At 39.8% G+C, this 19,906-nt stretch overlaps 1 protein-coding gene across 2 annotated transcripts in view; it reads left to right on the top strand.

The window, feature by feature from the left end:
• Window positions 1–19,906, top strand: part of ELF5 (E74 like ETS transcription factor 5) — a 52,283-nt gene that overhangs the window by 8,859 nt on the left and 23,518 nt on the right. For both annotated transcript variants that reach the window (XM_012552567.2, XM_003773680.3), the window contains exon 2: window positions 5,516–5,640. In XM_012552567.2, the coding sequence (XP_012408021.1) occupies window positions 5,520–5,640 (121 nt within the window). In that variant the 5' untranslated portion in view covers window positions 5,516–5,519. The remainder of the gene's footprint in view (window positions 1–5,515; window positions 5,641–19,906) is intronic.

Here is a 19,906-nt window from a genome sequence, read left to right as displayed (position 1 = left end):
ACATAAACTGCTCTAAAATAAGAGGCCCAGGGGAGGTCTCCGTGGGCCAGGCACTCACTCCAATGGTGCCCCTGACCACTGAACCCATCAGCTAAAACGAGCCAATCTCGTTAGGAATACACGGCCTCGCTGGCTGGGAGCTCCGAATCCGGTGATTCCCCAACAAGGGGGTGTCTTGTTGCTAGCTCATCCTCCCATTTCTGTGGTCGGGTCTCTCTGTTTCTAATTCTCTACCTCTTCAGTCCCACCAGACCTGGGACCTAATGGCCCAGAGAGAAGAGAAGCATGTTTTCCCTAGAGCTCTTTAGGTGTGTTTTTCTACAGTCTAGTGGAGGGGGACCTTGCTTCAGGCCCCCAGGCACTTTCCCCCCACCTCAACCACCAGCCATGTGTAGAAAACCAAAAAGCTCATGGGAAAGTCTCAGGCCAACCTTAGCCGGTCCAGGCTCCTCTTTGCAATGATCTGCGGAGAGATTCATGACCACGATAACATTCTGTGTGCATTAACCCTTTCGTTGCTCCCAAGGGTAAATGTGCCCTCACGATTTCGGTTGTGTGTGGTCAGAATATCAGGACCCAAAAACGGTTTGGTCTTTGTGTGGGCAGAAATCCTCACACTGAGGTACTAATCTGCCCTGAACGCCCATGTACCCCATACACCCCAGAGTCAGATTAGTTCCACCCTAGAGTGCTGGCCTTGGATTGGGTAAGAAATGAGTTCAAACCTCATCTTGGCACAACCTAGCCATATGATACACAGATTTCTTACACTTTTCATGTCCCTCAATTAATTACTCTGTTTTTGTTACCCATCTGGATCAGTGGATGGCAAATCCGTACCAAAATCTATATTGATGAAATCACAGCAATAGACCATCAAAAAAGAAAAGACATTTTGAGTCAATTGATCAGTATGACTTAGTGATAGGGAAGATCATAGTACGTCTACAAACTGTACCACATGGATAAACACATGATTCCCATGTCCAGACCTGAAAGAACTAAGCAGCAAGATAGTGCTGTAGCTAAAACCCTTGAGTCAGGGAGATAAGAGGCTAGTCTCAGACAATTACAAACTGTGTGACCCTTAGCAAATTCCCGAATCTCGGTCTGCCTCGATTTTCTCATCTATGAAACAATCTCCTGATTGTTGTGAAAATAAAATGATTTAATATTTGCAAAGCCTTTTTGCAAGCTTCAAAGCACTACATAAATTATAGTTATTATTATTAAATAGACATCTGGTTTGAGATAATTATACCTAATTTTTTATCCCTTTTCTATTTGATAGTCATGAAGTTGTGTGTCTTTAGGGCTACTGAGTTATGTTTATTTTCTGAGTATGGGAGACAGGATAGGAATTGGCTATGGATGGAAAGTGTTGAGGGTAATATATACGAATGAGACTATAGATGAATATTTAAGGGGGTACTCAAAACTCTTAATAGTTCCTCATCTGTCCCTTCTTATGGGGATCCTTTTCACCAATCTGGATTGAAACCTTTGTAAGTCTAAGGGTCCCATCCACCATACCATGCTACCTGTGTATTAATTACATTGTGAGTGTCTTAGGAATAAGATGTGTACCGGGTAGATGGTCAGTCAACAAATGTTTATTAAGTATGTACTAATGTCTTGAAAAAGATCTCTAATATAACAATTATATTTCTTCCTTGCAAATACATATATATACACATATATACATATATGTATGTATGCATACACATATAATTTCTAATGCTGATTACATTATTTGTCCATATGCCTCCTTAATACCAACTCTTAAACAGCCTGAAGTTAATCAAAAGATTGTCCTTGAAGAATGAGAAATAAATTGGAATAAAACTTATATATGCAAATTTTAATTATTATCTTTAAACATGGGTTATGAAACAACTATATAAATTTTTTAAAAAAGGTATTTACTAAGAGCCAAAACAAAGCCGAGCTAGATACCGAGGATACAAAGAAAAGCAACAATGCCATCCCTTTCACTTCACTCAAAGAACTTAGATTCATATCAAAGAGACAACAGTGGAAATAATTGTAAACATACAAGGAAAATAAAGTGTGAATGGGAGGTCATCTTGGTTTTATATTTTTCAGCTCCGATTCTTCCCCTTCTTCTACTTCCCCCCTCACCCATTGAGAAGCTAAGAAATATGAAACCATTATAGCTATGAAGTCATGCAAAACATTTCCACATTAGCCATGTTGCCAAAAAAAAAAAAGTAAAAGAAATAAAGTGGAAAAAAATATGCCAAAGGTAATCTTAGAAGGAAGATACTGGGGAGGGGAAAGACTGAGGAGAAGATTGGATTGGAGAACTGGTATGGTTGAAGTCCATCATCCTGTAGTGAACCAGCTGATGATATTCTTCAAACATAGCCAGAACTGTCCTTGGGTGAAGATTTATTAGGCAGAGCCCATATTCAAGACTTTTCCAGCTTGTTAAGGCCTTCAGAACTCAATGCTTAGCACACAATAAGCACTTAATAAATGCTTGTTAATCTAATTTAACTTTGAAAACTCAAGGATCATTGAGTAGGGAATGGCTGAATTACTGTGGGACATAAATGTAATGGAGCAATGTCATCTAGTAAGAAATGCTGGGAAGGGGGAGCCGTGGGGTAGTGAACAAATTTATCCTCAGAGTCAGGAAGATCTGGATTCAGGTCTCTACTCTGACACATACTGGCTCACACTTTAGAGGTTATGTTTTGTTGAATTATGTAGGACTCTTCATGACCCCATTTAGGATTTTCTTGGCCAAGATACTGGAATGGTTTGCCATGTTCTTCTCTAGTTCCTTTTTACAGATGAGGAAACTGAGGCAAACAGGATTAAGTGACTTGTCCAAGGTCACATAGCTATTAAATGTCTGAGGTTACATTTGAACTCAGGTCTTCTTGACTCTATGCTGGTGCTCTATGCACTGTATCAACAAGAGGATGTATAGTCCTAGATAAATAACTTAATCTCTCAGTGTTTCCAAGCAAGTCTCTAAGGCTCTATTGTAAATAGGTACCTAATTGCATTGGAACTCCAATAGAGCTCTTTATACAAATAAAATGATAGGTCCGGTTGGGGAGAAGCAGCCAAAAAAAAAAAAAAAAAAAAAAAGAATATATAGGAGGAATTCAGAGAAGTATGGGAAGATTTTGCAAAAAGGGAGGGGAGGGGAGATACACACAATAAATATGACAATGTAAGTGAAAAAAAATCACTGGAAGGAAGTTGAACTCTGAGTAACTGAAAAAGCCACCCATGTCTCCATAGAAAATATGATGAAATCCAAGGCAATCCCAATAAATTTTGGACAGAAAATGCAATCTGCATAACGAAAAAGAACCATGGAGATTGAATGTAAATCAACACATGTTGTATTCACTTCTTTTTCCTGCTTTTTCTTTCTCTTCCATGCTTTTTCCCTTTTGATTTTTCTCTCCCAATATGATTCATAAATAAATGTGTAATTTTCTTTTTTAAAAAAATTAAATTAAGTTAAAAATTAATAATTTTTAACTTAATTTAATTTTTTTAAAAAAGAAAATATGATGAAACAAAGTATGTCTAGTTCTACTCAGCATGGAGGTGGAGTCCTCCTAGGGCAGAATGTTACACACATTGTCAACTGAAGTCACTTGTACTTATTGAACCATCTGAAAATCAGGAGGAAAAGAGATATTTCTAGAAAAAACAGTAATATTTTAAAAAGGAATTGGTAAAACTATTATTTTTATTTTCATTTATTTATCATTTTAAAAGGAAAAAAAAGGCAGAAAAAGGCTTTAATAGAATTATGATTTTTTTTAACCAACCAAAGAGAGTACAAACTTCTTGCCAGGCCTTCAAGATGCCCTGCAGTCTGGCACTATCCTCCCTCTTTAGCCTTACTTTGTTTTCCTCCCTCTGCCTCTCCATAATCCATCCAAACTGGAGGACTCCCTGTCTTCCCTGTACATTCAGTGTTTTGCTGATTCTGCCTCCTTTTTATATCCCTTGTTTGTCCCACCCTCTCCCATCTCTGGACCTTTCCTCCTTCCTCTTTTCTATATCCTGCATTTCCCTTCCCTTCTCTCAAATGTGGCTACATTCCCTGTGTCTGGAGGGTACTCCCTTGCCATCTCTATTAAAGTCTCTCCCTTCCTCCAACAAGTGTATTGCCTCCTCCATAAAATCTTCCCACTTCTCTCTGAAGTTAAAAGCATTCTCTCTATCCCCACAGTGCTCATAGTATGGATCTCCCCTTCTCATTTATCCACTTCTCCTTTATTTCATCATTATTTGTGTAAATGTCTTAGGATCACAAATTGTAAGACGAATTTTACCTTGTGTCCACTTGGATTATTTTGGAGTCCTACTCTGAAATTTCTGGGGCTGGAATGGACCTTAAAGGATGAATTCAATCCCTTCCCATTTTACAGATAAGAAAACTTAGTCTCAGGTGTCTAAAACAGGCTTTGAACCCAGATTCTAAGATCAGGATCCCATCTGCCATACCATGCTGCCTGTCTATTAGATTGTGAGTGTTTTAAGACTGTACATATGCCCTTGGTATATTCCTTTGCATACAGTAAGCACCAAATGTTTGCTGCTGAGTGTCCTGCTCTTCATTTTCCCTTGTTGAAATACTATTTATCCTCAAAAAGTTCCCTCTTCCTAGGAGCCTCTTTCCATCCCCCAGCTGGAAATGTTTCCTTCTTCAGCCCTGAAATACACCTTTCTTTCTATTTCTCTTGTGGCCTTCTATTTTATATTAGAATTATTAGGCAGGACTAAGTGTTATTCCTTTCTGTAGCCTCACATCTCTCTGCCCAAAGCATTCACATGATATATGTTGGCTGTTAGATTAGAATGTAAGTAGGAATTTTTACATCTTTGTCTTTGTATTTGCAGTGTCTGACATATAGTAATCATTAGATAAATAAATATTTGTTGATTGATTGTTGAGAGACGAGCAACAGACTGGAAAGTAGAGGTTCTGAGGACCAGTCTTCTGCTGACTCATAACGTAATAGTCTTGGACCAAAAGCCATCCCTGTGCTTCAATCTGTGCTTATCCAAGATCTGAGCATTTTGAGATGCTTCAGTTGGGGATTGGGTGTACAGAAGGGAGGGAGTGGTAGACGAGAGAAAGATATTATAAGGAAAAACAGTATATAATAGCCTTGAAATCTGGAAAGCCTGGGTTCAAATCCTACCTCTGACAAACACTGATCCTGGGCAAGCCTTGAGACCTCCCAGCACCTTTAAGCTGCTCTCTAAAGCTGTAAATTCCAAGGGAGTTTCCAATCTGCATTGATGGAGACTTTCCATTAATAGGAGTTCCTATGCTGATGAAATTGCAGATCAGGACTCTAAAATTTTACAAAGCATAACAATCCAAAAGGGCACAAGATAAAATGCCAGGGATTATCCTATTAGTGAGATTATGTGCAGTGAGCAGTTTCCAGATGGCTTGCTTTCCTGGCCATGTTGTTTCCCAGCTCATACACATGTGTTCCTCTTTCAGAGTGATGTTGGACTCAGTAACCCACAGCACCTTCCTTCCCAACACGTCCTTCTGTGACCCACTAATGTCGTGGACAGACTTGTTTGGGACTGAAGAGTACTATCCTGGCTTTGAGCATCAAACAGGTATGTTAAGTGGGGGATTCTAGGAAAAACCTGGAGTTTGAAAGACTTGAAATTAACCTCAGTTATTTTCTTGGTGGAACAAGGTCACCAGGAGGCTTCTGCCCCTGATCAAAAGGATCTCCATATGATCCGGACAAAGATCCAGGGGAAATTATAAGATCATGGATGCTGAATTAAGAGAGATCATAAAGATCACATAATCCAAACCTACCATTTTTTAGAGACAAAATATATTTAATTTGTGAAAGAAGTCCCTTTAAATAAATCTACAGCTTATTTTATTAGCAAGTAGTTCTAAACAGTGGATGAGACTATATGTTTTTCCATACTCTTGCGTGATATGTGTATTATTTATTTTTATTATTCCTTACTTATTATTAGAAGGCCACTAGGTAGTTGGGGAATTTCTATATAGTTGGACTCTCAAAACTGCAAAATGATTGTGATCCCTATTTTCTGATTTCAAGATCTGCTAAAAATACCTGGCAGTATGTCTGCCAAAACAAACCCAGAAACACATGAACAAAACAATATAAAAATTTTTATATAAAATAAATCAGATTTAAATAATTGGAGAAATATTAATTGTTCATGGATGGTCAGAGCCAATATAATAAAAATCACAATTTCATTCACTCCTACCATTTTACAAATTACAAGAAGAGAAGCCCAAAGAGGTTAAATGATTTGATAGAGATTGAACTTGGGTCCTCTCTTTCCAAATCCAACATGTTTTCTCCATATCTCTATGTTGCTTAAGTTATAATACTTAGTACTGCTGACTTGCTGTGAGGTAAGGGTGGGGCAAGGAAACAAGCATTTATTAAATGTCAGGCACTATACTAAGTGCTTTTACAAATATGATCATAGTTGATCCTCACAACAATTGTGGAAAATAGGTGCTATTATGACCCCCAGTATTATTGCTGGAAACTGAGGCAGACAGAGGTTAAGTGACTTGCTTAAAATTATATCACTTGTAAATATCTGAAGAAGGATTTGAACTCAGTTCTTCCTGACTGCAGGATCAGTGTTCCATCTATGGCACCACCTAGCTGCTAAGAGGTTTAGGGTATTCCATTTTATTCCACTATGATGTAAATATAAGAACTCACATCAGCTTTGCAGGACTGTCTTTTGAGTGTTGCGTTTTGGGGTGAATATACATAATTTTAATTTCCCCTGCCACACTGACAGAGTTTTGGGTAGCTGCATTGAGTAATGATGTGAGAAGTAAGCTGGTCCTGGGACTCTCAGAATCATAACCCCACACACACAACCCTGTACATGCAGAGCCAATGGGGCAAAAAGACAATTGAGAGCCACTAAGCTCCTGTGCTCTGTTGATACTGAATGATCAGTGGGTGAATCAGCAGAACCATATTCTCAGGACAAGAACCCTATTCACATCTGTTACATATAAAGAGACCCAAGCACCCTCTGCTAAGTAGTCTTTTCTAAATATCTGAAGCCAGATTACCTATAAAATCATAGGCTTAAAGGTAAAAGAAACCTCCAAGGTTGTGTCGACCATTTTATGCCTGAAGTAAGTAAAGCTTTTGAAGGAAAGGTAGCATGATTTACCCAAAATCATACACAGAGTAAAGAGGAAAGCTGAGATTTTAACCCAGGACCTCCAACTCCATTTCTAAGACTTTTTCTGCTGGACCATGTTTCTTCTTCAGATAAATTTCTTGGGTTGTTATTCTGAGTAGTTTTTATACAAGGACAGCTGGAAAAATTCATCCAATCACCCTTCCTTAAAATGCTAGCCAAGGATATTAGGCTGAATCAAGTAATCAACAAGTGTTTATTAAGCACTTCCCATATGCCGGCCACCATGCTAGGGATACAATGAAAGGCAAAAACATATAATTGTACACTATTTCAAAGAGCAATTTTTTTGTGCAACAAAATAACTGTATGGATATGTATACACATATTGTATTGAACTTATACTTTAACATATTTAACATGTATTGGTCTACCTGCCATCTGGGGGAGGGGGTGAGGGAAAGCAGGGGAAAAGTTGGAACAAAAGGTTCTGCAACTATCAATGCTGAAAAATTACCCATGTGTATGTCTTGTAAATAAAAAGCTATAAAATAATTTAAAAAAAAGGCAAAAACATGGTCTCCACCCTCAAGCAACTCAACATTTTAATCAACTAGACAAGTAGATAACTAGGACTAATCAAGATACACAGTGAGTAGAAAGAAGGGAATCTCTGAAGCAAATCTGTTAGGAGCTGGGGGCTTGGGGAAGATCTCATACAGGTGGGATTTGAACTGAATCTTGAAAGTCAGAGTAAATCTGAGCTAAAAGGGGAGAGCAATCCAGAAATGGGGGACTCTTGGTACAAAGGCTGATTGAAAAAATGGGAAGAATGGCAAGTAAGCCAGAGTAGATTGATTGCAGAGTGAATAGAATAATATAGGGTGAATAGAAAAGGAGGGAGAGGTCAAGCTGTAAAGCAGACAAGTAGGTCAGAGTAGATAGATTGTAAATAGAATAATATAGGGTGAAAGGGAAAGGAGGGAGGGGTTAGGTTGTCAAGTGTTCTAAATGCCAGAGACTCGAAGCTCAGTCCTGGAGGTAGAAGGGAGCCCCTGGAATTCTGCTGAGTGAAAGGTGTGTCAGGAAGACCAATTAGCAGGGAGTCCTGCTGTGAGAGATGAGGGTCAAAACAAGAGCAACGGCTGTGTGAGTGGAGAGGAGAGAGATACTAGAGAGGATGTAAAGGTAGAAATCACCAGATTTGACAGTGTAGTGAATAGATGAGATGAATGGCAGAGTGGAGTCAAGAATGACAGCAAGGTTGCAGTCCTGGATGATTGGAAGGAGGGTGATTCCCTCAACAGAAATGGGAAAGCTCAGAAGAGAAGTGAGTTGTGGGAAGGGGAAGGGCAATTAGTTCAGCCTTAATTGTGTGATTTTGACATGCCCTCAGTACATCCAATTCAAGACATCCCAAAGACAATTGGTGATAGCTCTAGCTCACCGAAGAGTAAGGTTGACTGTATCATCTCCAGAGAGATTGTAATTAAACTCTTAGGAATTAATGAGATCACTCAGTACATCCAGTTCAAGATGTCTAAAGGGCAGTTGGAGATGGACTCTAGATCACTGAAGAGTAAGGTTACATATATCATCTCCAGAGAGATTGCAATTGAACTTTTAGAAATGAATGAGATCGCTAAGAGTTATAATAAGAATATATTATATTATTATTATATTATATACAATATAGAAATTTCCTTAGAACAATGCAGATCAGAAAGTTGTATCAGTTCCAGAAAGAAGAAAAAAAAGATCTGTCTGAAGCTACTATGTGCCCCAGTTTCCCCATGTACAAATGAGAGGGTTCATGGAATCACAGAATCTCAAACTAGGAAGGAACCTAAAAAGGTCATTGGGATTCATGAGCTACTTTCTCCCTTGGGTCTATGCATATATTGGCAGGGGATGGAAGAAGGGAGGAAGGAAACCCAGTAGTGTGATGTATTTTCTGAGTGTGGTAGCAAGGTAGGCATTAGTTACGTATAGAAGGCAACGAGAGCAATATGAAAGGCTGAGGTTGGGTAAGTAAGTGGGTCTGTAAGTTTTCTTGTTGGCAAATTAGAATTTAGAGACAGATTGGCATCTGTAACCTGAAATTCACGCTGGTTCGAGATGTCCATTGAATCCTAAGGTCCATTTACCCCATGATAACATCCTTTCTTGGGCTAGTCCGTCCATCCCCACTACTCCAGAATTGATAGAATCTGGACTAAACACACATCCCCATACCGTGATTCCCCAGCAGTTTTGGTTTCTAAAGGAAACTCAGCATCCACACAGGCCAGACCATCCTGGAGCAGGAATCCTTTTAAATGGTTCAGTAACAGATCATCTGTCCAGTCTCTGTCTGAAGGACTCTGGAAAGAGAGAACCCAACACTTCCCAAGACACCCATTCCTCTACTAGACAACTCTCTTCATGAACAAATTTGAACCTGACATTGAACCTAAATCTGCTTTTTAGCAAATCTTGTCCTTCCTTCCAGGACCAGACAGAATAAATCTAACACTTCTTCTACATGGCAGCTCTACATGGGACAACTCTTATGTCCCTTTAAAGCTTTTGCTGTTGAGGTTAAACAATCTCAGTTTCTCCAATTGCTTCTTTGATGGTATGGCACAGTTTGTAATAATAATAATAGCCAGTATTTATATAAATCTTTTTTTTTCCTGAGGCAATTGGGATTAAGTGACTTGCCTAGGGTCACATAGCCAGGAAATATTAAGTCTGAAACCGGATTTGAACTCAGGTCCTCCTGACTCAAGGTCGGTGCTCTATCCACTCCACCATCTAGCTGCTCTTATTTATATGAATCTTTACAAACACAATTTCATTTGATCCTGGAAAAAATCCTTGGAACTAGGTGCTATTATCGCAGTTTTACAGATGTAGAAACTGAGGCAGACACCAAATAAGTCTCTTGTCCAGTGTCTCACAGCTGGAGAATATCTGAAGGAAGGTTTGAACTTACAGTTTCCTGACATCAGGTCCAGCACTGTATCCACTGCACCACCTAGTGGCCTCTTCTCTCATCTTAGTCACCTTCTCGGACAAATTCCATCTTATCAATGTCTTTCCTAAAACATAAGAGCAACAATTGAACATAATTTTCCAGATTGGTCTTACCCAGTACAATGTGAGCTCCATGAAGGCAAGGACTGTGTAGGATTTTTTTTTCTTACTTTCCATTTCCTATTCCTAGCTCTGAACTTGCTGCTAGTAGAGCAAATCAAACATTAGATAAATGTTTATGAATAGAAATAGATTCCATCGACTAATGGAATCTGTCTGAAGCTGCTATGTGCCCCAGTTTCCCCATCTGTACAAATGAGAGGGTTCATGGAATCACAGAATCTCAAACTTGGAAGGAACCTAAAAAGGTCATCGGGATTCATGAGCTACTATCTCACTTGGGTCTATGCATATATTGGCAGGGGATGGAAGGGAGGAAGGAAACCCCTGACATTTTTGCAGTGGGACTATTATTTCCCTTAGTACAATTCAAGTTGGGACTAAATGGTCTCGTTAGACCCTATTCTAAAATTCTATGGTGGGCGGCAGCTAGGAGGCTCAGTGGATAGAGCACCAGACCTGAAGTCAGGAGGACCTGAGTTCAAATGTGACCTCAGACACTTAACACTTCCTCGCTGTGTGACCCTGAGCAAGTCACTTAATACCAATTGCCTCAGGAAAAAAAAAATTCCATGGTGGGTTGAATCAACTAAGAGTCCAGGGTGGATTGAGGTACAGTGGACAGAACATCTGCTCTAGACTCAAAGCTTCTCTAATGATCACTATCTGTGTGATTTAGGACAAGTCGTTTAATCTCCCTGAGTCTCTGTTTTTCTCATTGGTAAGATGAGGGAGTGGGGCTTAGTTGACTCCTAAATCCATGAGTCCATGATGATGGGAGAGGCTTAATTTATTCACCCATGCTCATAAGGGAGCATCAGAGTAGCCTATCTCGCCACAAAATGGTCTCATCACAGACCATTTCAAAAGAAAGCAAGCTTTCATGCTTGTCTCTTTATACTGGTTACTGCTAAGTAATGCTCCTTTGGGAAGGACCACACTTGACTCTCTAGCTAGGTTCTATGAATTTTAATGGAAAGCCTCCAGGGGAAACTACTTGGGTGAGGAAGGGAGGTGATTCTGGATGGATGCTGGCTCTTAAAGTTTCCTTTTGGCATTGAGTAAGTCTCCTTGGTCCTTTACTGCAGATATGTCTGCAACTGCTTTATGTCCCAGCTTCCCCTTCTGTAAAATAACCCCAATCTATAAAATTAGGTTTTGGTAACCCTCTAGGCCTCCCTCATTTCACAGAGAGAGAAGTTGGCTGGAAGATCTATTTAAAATGTGAAGAAAAAAGTCACATACTAAGTAAGATTCAAACCCCCAAATTGCCCAACATCTCTCTCCCCTTAGTTTGAACTTGCAAAATTCAGTTCTCAGAGCTAGTAGGATGTGGAAGAGTTTTCCCTGGAGATTTATTTTCCTTATATTTCATTTTAATAGAAGACTTTATATAAGGATTTGAGGTTAGCAAAGAACTTTGTACAAATTGTCTTATTTTATCCTTATATTAAATCTGGGAAGTAGATACTGTTATTATCCCCATTTCACAGTAGAGAGATCTAAAGAAAACAGAGTGTATGTGACTTGCCCAGGAGCACACTTTTAGTAGCTGTCAGTTAATTATATTTATTTTCAGCTTCTATGTACCAGGCACAGTGGAAAGCACTGGAGAGTCAAAAAGAGGCGGATGTGAGCCCCTGGCTTCAAGGTACTCCCAATCTTATGGGAAGATTAAGATATACTATACAAACAAGCTACAGAAAGGATAAATAGGAGATTATGAAAAGAGAGAAGCCACTAGAATTAAAAGGAGTTGGAAAAGTTCCTGTAGGGGGTAGGATTTTACTTAATATTTGTTGTGATTGTTGATGAGGCAATAGGGGGTAAGTGACTTGCCCAGGATCACACAGCTAGTAAGTGCTAAGTATCTGAGGCTGAATTTGAACTCTATCCACTGTGCCATCAAGCTGCCTCCCAATTTTAGCCGATACTTAAAGAAAAGCAGGGTAGCCAGTAGGTGGAGATGAATGGGATACATCTTGAGCCAGGATTTGAACTCAAGGCTTCTTGACTCTGAGTCCAACTCAATCTACTGCACTACCTAGCTGCCTAGGAGAAAAGGCACATGGGAAGACCGACCCACTGAATGCCACTCTTGTCCAAAGGAAATTAAGATGGGAAAAGTTAGAGGCCCTGGGTTCAAATCCCACTCTTTGATACTATCTGTCTGACAGCAGATCATTTAACCCTTTCAGTCTTATTTCCTCATCTATAATGTGCAAATAACAATGTTTATATTACTTGTCTCACAAGGTAATTTACAAAACTGAATAATCATTCTAATTCAGAATTCAAGAAACTCTAGACTTTTGGCTATTTTTACCTTTGTCATATCAACTAATCAGATAGTAGTAGTTAAAGAGTGCTGTCCTTCCTGACCTATGTTCAAATCCTGCTTAAGACACTTACTCTTATAATCTTGGACAAGTCACTTAAGTAACCAGTCTGTGCCTCAGTTTCTTTCTTTTTTTTTTCTTTTTTTCTGAAACAATTGAGGTTAAATGACTTGCCCAGGGTCACACAGCTAGGAAGTGTTAAGTGTCTGAGACCAGATTTGAACTCAGGTCCTCCTGACTTCAGGGCTAGTGAAGTCCACTGTATCTCAGTTTCTTTCTATGTAAAATGAAGTAGATCGATTTGATGGTTTCAAAATCTCTTCCTTGCCAGCTCTAATTCTAATCCTGTGATCAAAGTAACCTAAAATTCACATGCACTTATTAAGTACCAGCTATATACAAAGTTCTATATTGGGTGCTAGGAATAAAAAGTCAAGAACAATCCTTTCTCTCCAGAACCTGTATCATATATTATCTAAAATCATGAAACTATTTGTTTTTGTTTAAAAAACTACTCTAATTTCATTAATAGGAAAACTCCTCTCCACCTCTGCTTTCTGCCACCATTCAACAATCATTACAAAACAGAGAGATCTGATTGGATGTTGGGACATATATAAACATCCACTCCATGTCACATTTTTCCTATCCCCAGTCTTGAAAGCAAAGTAACCACAAAGCCCCTTGGTGAGCCCCTAAGCCCTACCTCCATATTCCTAAACTTTTGCCCATTTGACTAAGCCTGGGAAACCAAGGGGCAGAGGTTCATTTCTTGTTTTGTATTCGGTCCGCCATCTTAGTCTCTGACTGGTTAGCACACAGGTTACCATCCAAGGCACGTGTATCGCCTTGGAAGGCGAAGAAGAGAGATGATAAAAGGCTTTGGAAGCCATGACGGATCATGGCAAAAGTCGGGCGTGGTCCCTGGGACTTGCAGCCATGAACTCTCTCCCCCTTGGCGTGATTTGGCCAGGAGTTCCTGGACATCCTGCATCTGGTCAGATCTGAAGCACACTGGGCTGTGTGAGACTGCAGGACCGTCCGGGGAAAATGGCTTCTCGGTCTTCATCAGACACTTTCCTTATGCACTGTTGGGGCCAAATCCTTTTCCAAAGAGCCTGCCAACCTCTCCCTTCTTTCCATTTGTGTTTCTTCCATTTCTCCAGGGTCTTTTTTCCACTTAAGCTAAATCATTCCACAAACTTGGAAGGAAAGGGGAGAACGGTCTTGTGGATGGGGTCAGACCAGTTCTGTGAGGAAACCTGGAAGCAATTTATCATTTGGTTGCGTTTTTTTTTCCTCCTCATAAAACTATTCCTTTCACTTACAAAGCTTTAATTCATTGGACCATACACTGCATTATCCTCTTACCTTAAGCACTGCCCCAGGCAGAATTCTTTCCCAACTTCTTATGCTAATAAATCATTTTAATTACAGGTACAAAGGTGTCCAACCTAGGTCTTCCCCTGACCCAGACATCTGCCTCCTGATGTATACTTCTTCGAATTACTTTGTTCTAGGTATTTCTCTCCCCAAAGTTGAGTACCTTGTGGGGAGGGTCCCCTTTTCTGAATCCTGATTTGGACAAAATCTTACAACAACACCCCAAACACCAGTCATGTGGCTTCCCCACTCAGGACTGTTTACAACTACCTGAAGAAAAGAGAAGTCATATTTCCACTCTTATTGGGGGAAAAAAATCACTTTTATCGGGATTGCATTTCAACAAGTATCCCCAGTTATGCAGTTAGATAAATTTTGTGACTCCAAGGAGATCACATCACTCCCTCTGAGTTCCTGATCCATTTCCCATTTATATGGCAAGCAGCTGTCTGGGGATCCGAGGGAAGCAGGTCCCAAAAGGGACCCTGAGGCTCACGCCTTTCCGAGTCTCACGCCTTTCCTGGACAACCAAATGAGATAATATTTATAAAGCGCTTAGCATGGTACCTGGCACATAGTTGCTGTTGTATAAATGCTTATTCCCTTTACCAAAAAACCACATGATCTTTTACTGGTCAGTCCAAATACACAAATTATATATATTATCTTTCTATCCATCTACATATATATCTATCCATTTACATATGCATAGACACACAAATATATATTTTATAGACATACATGTATATATACGACACATAACACACATTCATACATATGTGCACACAATACACATATACCTATTTTTGCTCTGTTTTTAATTCTATCCAACTCTTTGTGATCCCATTTGGGGTTTTCTTGGCAAAGATACTAGAGTGATCTTTCATTTCTTTCACCAACATCCACATATATATACATATATGCATACACAGAGCTAAGAGAGCCAGATTTGGAGTTCAACCAGAGTAAATTATTTAACTCTTCTTACCTCGGTTTACTCAACTGTAAAAAGAGCCGGAGAAGGTAATGGCAAAGCACTCCAGTGTCTTTGCCCAAGTTCACAGATCAAAATGGCCCCAGAGATTACATAGGGATTCAGTAGTATTGGAAAGAGAGGAGATCAGAAAGAAAAGGGAGCAGCTACACAGACAGACATGAACTCTACTCCTTCAAAAGAAGCTAGTACATGACCCTACTAGCCCGACATGGCCCACGAGAAGTCTCATTAAAGAGCTCATCAGGTGATCAATAAAGACTTCAGCCATCCCTAGGAATATATTTTGCCAAGAAAAGGCAAGAGAGCAAAAGGGCTTCCTTTGATTTCTCTTCAACTTGTAAATTTTCAAAGGATTCTCTACTGGAGAATCCTGGAATGGGGCTGGAATGAACTAGAATCTCTCATTTAGTTGCTAACTTTTTGATTTTGGCCAAGTCACTGTCCCCATAGGAACCTCCTTTTGCTCACATGTAGAATAGATTGAAAAATTCCCTAAATACACTCCTATCTCTAATGTTCTAGGTTCTAAGGTTCCTCTCAACTCATATTCTATGTTCTTCAGCCTAGGAGCATTGAGTTAAATCAAGAGTTAAAAGTAATTGCAGAAGTGATTTAACTTAATTATTTTATAGATTCTTCAGAAGCAAATTGACTTAGTCTAGATCACACATATAATACGTGTGTGTGTGAATGTATGTGTGTGTGTGTGTGTGTGTGAATCAAGACCTTTTTCACTTCTGACATTCTATATTCTAGGGGCTCTTCTACTCAATATGTTTCTTTGATATCAAAGGACTCGGGTTCAAATCTACCTCTGATACTTACTATCTGTATGACTTTGGGCAAGTCACTTAATTTATTTCTACAACTACAAAACTAGAGGACTGCCCCAGATGGCCTCTAAGACCAAATTCACATCTTACATCATGATTCTAGGGTATCTTAGGGGCAACTTAGGGAAGCCCCAAGTTCAAATCCTGCTTCAGACACTTACTGCCTGTGGGACCCTTAACCTGTCTTAGTTTCCTCATCTGTAAAATGGGGATAATGATGGCACCTCTATCTTAGAATTGCTGTGAGGATGAAAGGAGATAATTATGCAAAGTAATTTACAATCCTTAAAATGGAATTGTTATTATTATTTTCCAGGTTCCTAATTTTTGCTAGTTTGTAGAGCTGTTCTATCTCAGTTTCCCCCATTTGGGGAGAGTCAATGATTGCCTTCCCCAACATAAGCAGAAATCTAGGAGTTCTTAATCATGTTTGTGTCATGGCATTTTAGGCAATATAGTGAAGCCTTCTCAGAAAAATGTTTTTAAATGCATGAAATAAAATCTAATCATATTAAAATAGTTATTTTAAAAGTTCACAAACCCCAGATTAAGAATCTCTGAATAAAAGGCTCTTAATTGCATTATAATTTTCCCTTCTGATTAACTGAATTGGTTTTTGTTGGATTTTTTTTTTTCTTTTGAGTGACTGTTACTGGCATCTGTTGTAAGGATTTGTTTGGTTTTTTTCCTCCTGCTCCTAAAACCATGTCATGATTTGGCTTTCTGACTCCTTCCAAGCCCAGTGAGATTATATACAAGGCAGGCTCTGTGGGGAAGGGTTCAAAGGCTTGAACTGTGGAAGAAGGCTCCCCTGTGCCAGCAACACCTTCCCAGTCAGTGTCAGTGCCCGCTCCCCACCCAGGCATTTCTCTGAATCACTAAAGCCCTCCTGGCTTCCAGAAATAATCTGATTCTCTTAAAAAGCCAAAGCAAACAGGCCAAAGGGAGGGAGGGAGGGAGACTCAAAGGGAATAGTTCCATGAAAAAGAAGAAACCACCGTGGCTCTCCAATTGCCAGCAACATCTTAGCATAGACAGGGCCGAGCTTCAGGACCAACTACTGAAAAATCTTCAAGGTTAATAAATATGCTTTGCCAGGAAAGCAGGAAAGATAGAGGCTCCTTAGGATGCCTTCAGGTAGAAACAAAGAGGAGAAACAGCAAATCCTTGATTTTGGGGTGCTGTTGTCTCAAGAGGGACCCTTCAAGGAGAACAAACACTAAGGAGCCTGGTGAGCAAACAGGACTTCTCTGTTGACCCTCCATTGGTACCTTCACTGATTTTCTCAACCATGCTTCATTGTGTTTTTAAGAAGAAATCAAGTTATAATAGTTCCTCCGCGTTCTCTCCACGTGGGTGTCAGAATGAAAGGATAAAAAAGCATTTATCAGACACTCCAAGCATTGTGCTTCAGCATTAGGTATACCAAAAAATGAATAAATAAAACCAATTTCTGACATTCTATATTCTAAGGGCTTTTCTACTCAATATGTTTCTTTGACGTCAAAGGGCTTGGGTTCAAATCTATCTCTGATACTATCTGTATGACTTTGGGCAAGTCACTTAATTTATTTCTATGACTACAAAACTATAGGACTGCCCTCAGTCCTCAAGTAGCTTACACTCTAAGCGGTCTTCTGAAAAGGGTATTTTGATTCTGAATATTTTCAGGGAAGCTAAGTAGAATCAAAAGGAGGTTGATTAAAGCACCTTTCCAGGAGCCATGACATTATTGATTTAATTAAGGCTTATGTTTGCCATATGAACCACAATTAGTAAATAAGTACTCACTATGTGTCAAAAGAGAGATTCCAAGAAAACTAAATTTTAAAAAATACCCATAGTCCCTACTCTCACATTCTAATGGAGAAGACAAGTTGTAAATACAAAATATAGAGAGATATAAGATATGCAAAGATAAATGTATATTGTTGTTGTTCAGTCCCGAGTCTTCATATCCCATTTAGGATTTTCTTGGCAAAGGTAATAGAGCAGTTGGCCATTTCCTTCTCCAGCTCATTTTACAGATGAGAAAACTGAGGCAAGCAGAATGAACTGACTTGCTCAGGGTCACATTGTTAGTAAGGTCAAATTTAAACTTAGGGCTTCCTGACTCCAGATTTCTTTCTACTGAACCACCCAGAGAGTTAGTGAAAGTGATGAATTCTGGGAACAGAACAGAGCAACTCATGGAGATCATCAATTATAATTTGAAGGACCATACAAGTTCCCTGCGTAGTCCATACCTGGGCTGTTGTGCTCAGTTCTGGGAACGAGAGTTTGAGAAAGATATTAATAAATGAAGGATCCGGAAGAGGATCCACCATTCAAAGTGCTGGAAAACATTGAATTCATGTCGTACCTGAATTACTCAAAGGGGCTAGGGCTCTTTGTCCTAAAGGAGGAGGGACAGCCACATAATGATTAGGTTTAAATTCTGGAACATCCGTCATATGGAAGGGGGAGGAAGAGGCAGGAGGTGGTATGGGCCAGGTGGGTCCAATCATTTCAATCATTCTTTCACCCTCAATACCTAATGAATATAGTCCAGGGTTCTGGAAGTAACAGTATCCCACTACCTGCCCACATGACCAACCGTTCTGATTCTAGCCCAATCCCTGAAAGCATAATTTAGGCAAGTGATCACTATGGAGAAAAGACTGATCATCCCACCAGCTGCCACCTCTGGACATCACTGAGACAGATAGCAAGTGTCCTATCAAGTCAAACCACCGTATCACCCTGATCACCGGCTTCCCAGGGGAATAACTCAGGATGCCTGAAACCAGAATCCTGCGAGTAGAAATGCCTCCAATATCTTTGGTTCTGATTCCAATCCAAGCACTGCAGCCATCACCCAAGAAAACAATACTTGTAAAGACCTGACCATGATTATCTTTACAGGTCCTGCAACCAAAGCTACAAAGATCCTGAAAAGAAAGTTCTTCCCCCCAAAGTCCTTGGCAACAACAGAAAGAGATATGATTTAATCATATGAATCATTATCCTTAATCATAATCAATGAAAATAGCAGTGGAGACCTGCCTATCTGCTCTGCCCCTAGGACCATGGGACCTCTCCATCTGCCTTGTAGCTAAAACCTTCCATAAGTGTTACCTCCCTCATTAGAGAGAGCCTTCTTTATCTTAATGTTTTATCTGTGTGCTCTAGACAAAGTAGGAGTTTAATTAAGGCTAGATAAGAATAGGTGGCCAGGGAGACCTGGTGAAGACTTGGGCTTAGAACTTCCAAGGTCTCCCACTGTGTCCAGAGCCCTCTCCAGTCATCCTGATTTGGATCTGGCCACTGGACCCGATGGCTCTGGAGGAGAAGGCAAGTTGGGTGACCTTGTCCAGCCCTCCCTCACTGAAATCCAATTCACTTGCAACTCATGGCATCCCCTCTCTGTGTCACGGTCTTCTTCAGGAATGAAGGACAAACAATAATTAGAGCTTAATCGATGGCTTTTTTTTTTTTCATTCAGTCACTCCTTTTTTCATTTGATGCCGGGAGCTTTGGGCAGAAAAAGCAAAGGGTTGCACATGTTTAGACTTAACATCAGGAAAAAGCTCCTAATGTTGAGAATTGTCCAAAGGGCCAGCAAGATGGTAGCCAGTGCCCAGAGTACCAGGTCTGAAATCGGGAAGACTCTCAAGTTCAAATCTGGCTGCATACACTTACTATGTGATCTTGGGCAGGACATTTAAACATATTTGCCTCAGTTTCCTTATCTGTAAAATGAGCTGGAGAAGAGAATGGCAAACCCCTCCAGTGTCTCTGCCAAGAAAATCCCAAATGGGGTCACAAAGAGTCAGACACATCTAAATAACAACAAAAGAATAGGATGGGCTGTATGGCTGGTAGTGAGTTCCCCTCATTGAAGGTCTTCTTGTAAAGACTAGATAAGCATCTCGGGGTTATCATGAAGGACTTCTTGTACTAGATATCCCAGGGATCCTTTCTCCTTCTACTATTCTGAGATGTGAGACATTAATGATTTGCTGTTGTTGCTGTTGTTATTC

Source organism: Sarcophilus harrisii, chromosome 6, assembly GCF_902635505.1.
Source record: "Sarcophilus harrisii chromosome 6, mSarHar1.11, whole genome shotgun sequence".
Lineage (NCBI taxonomy): Eukaryota > Metazoa > Chordata > Mammalia > Dasyuromorphia > Dasyuridae > Sarcophilus > Sarcophilus harrisii.
The sequence above is the reverse complement of the archived record's forward strand: the minus strand, read 5'-3'. Positions and strand labels throughout refer to the sequence as shown.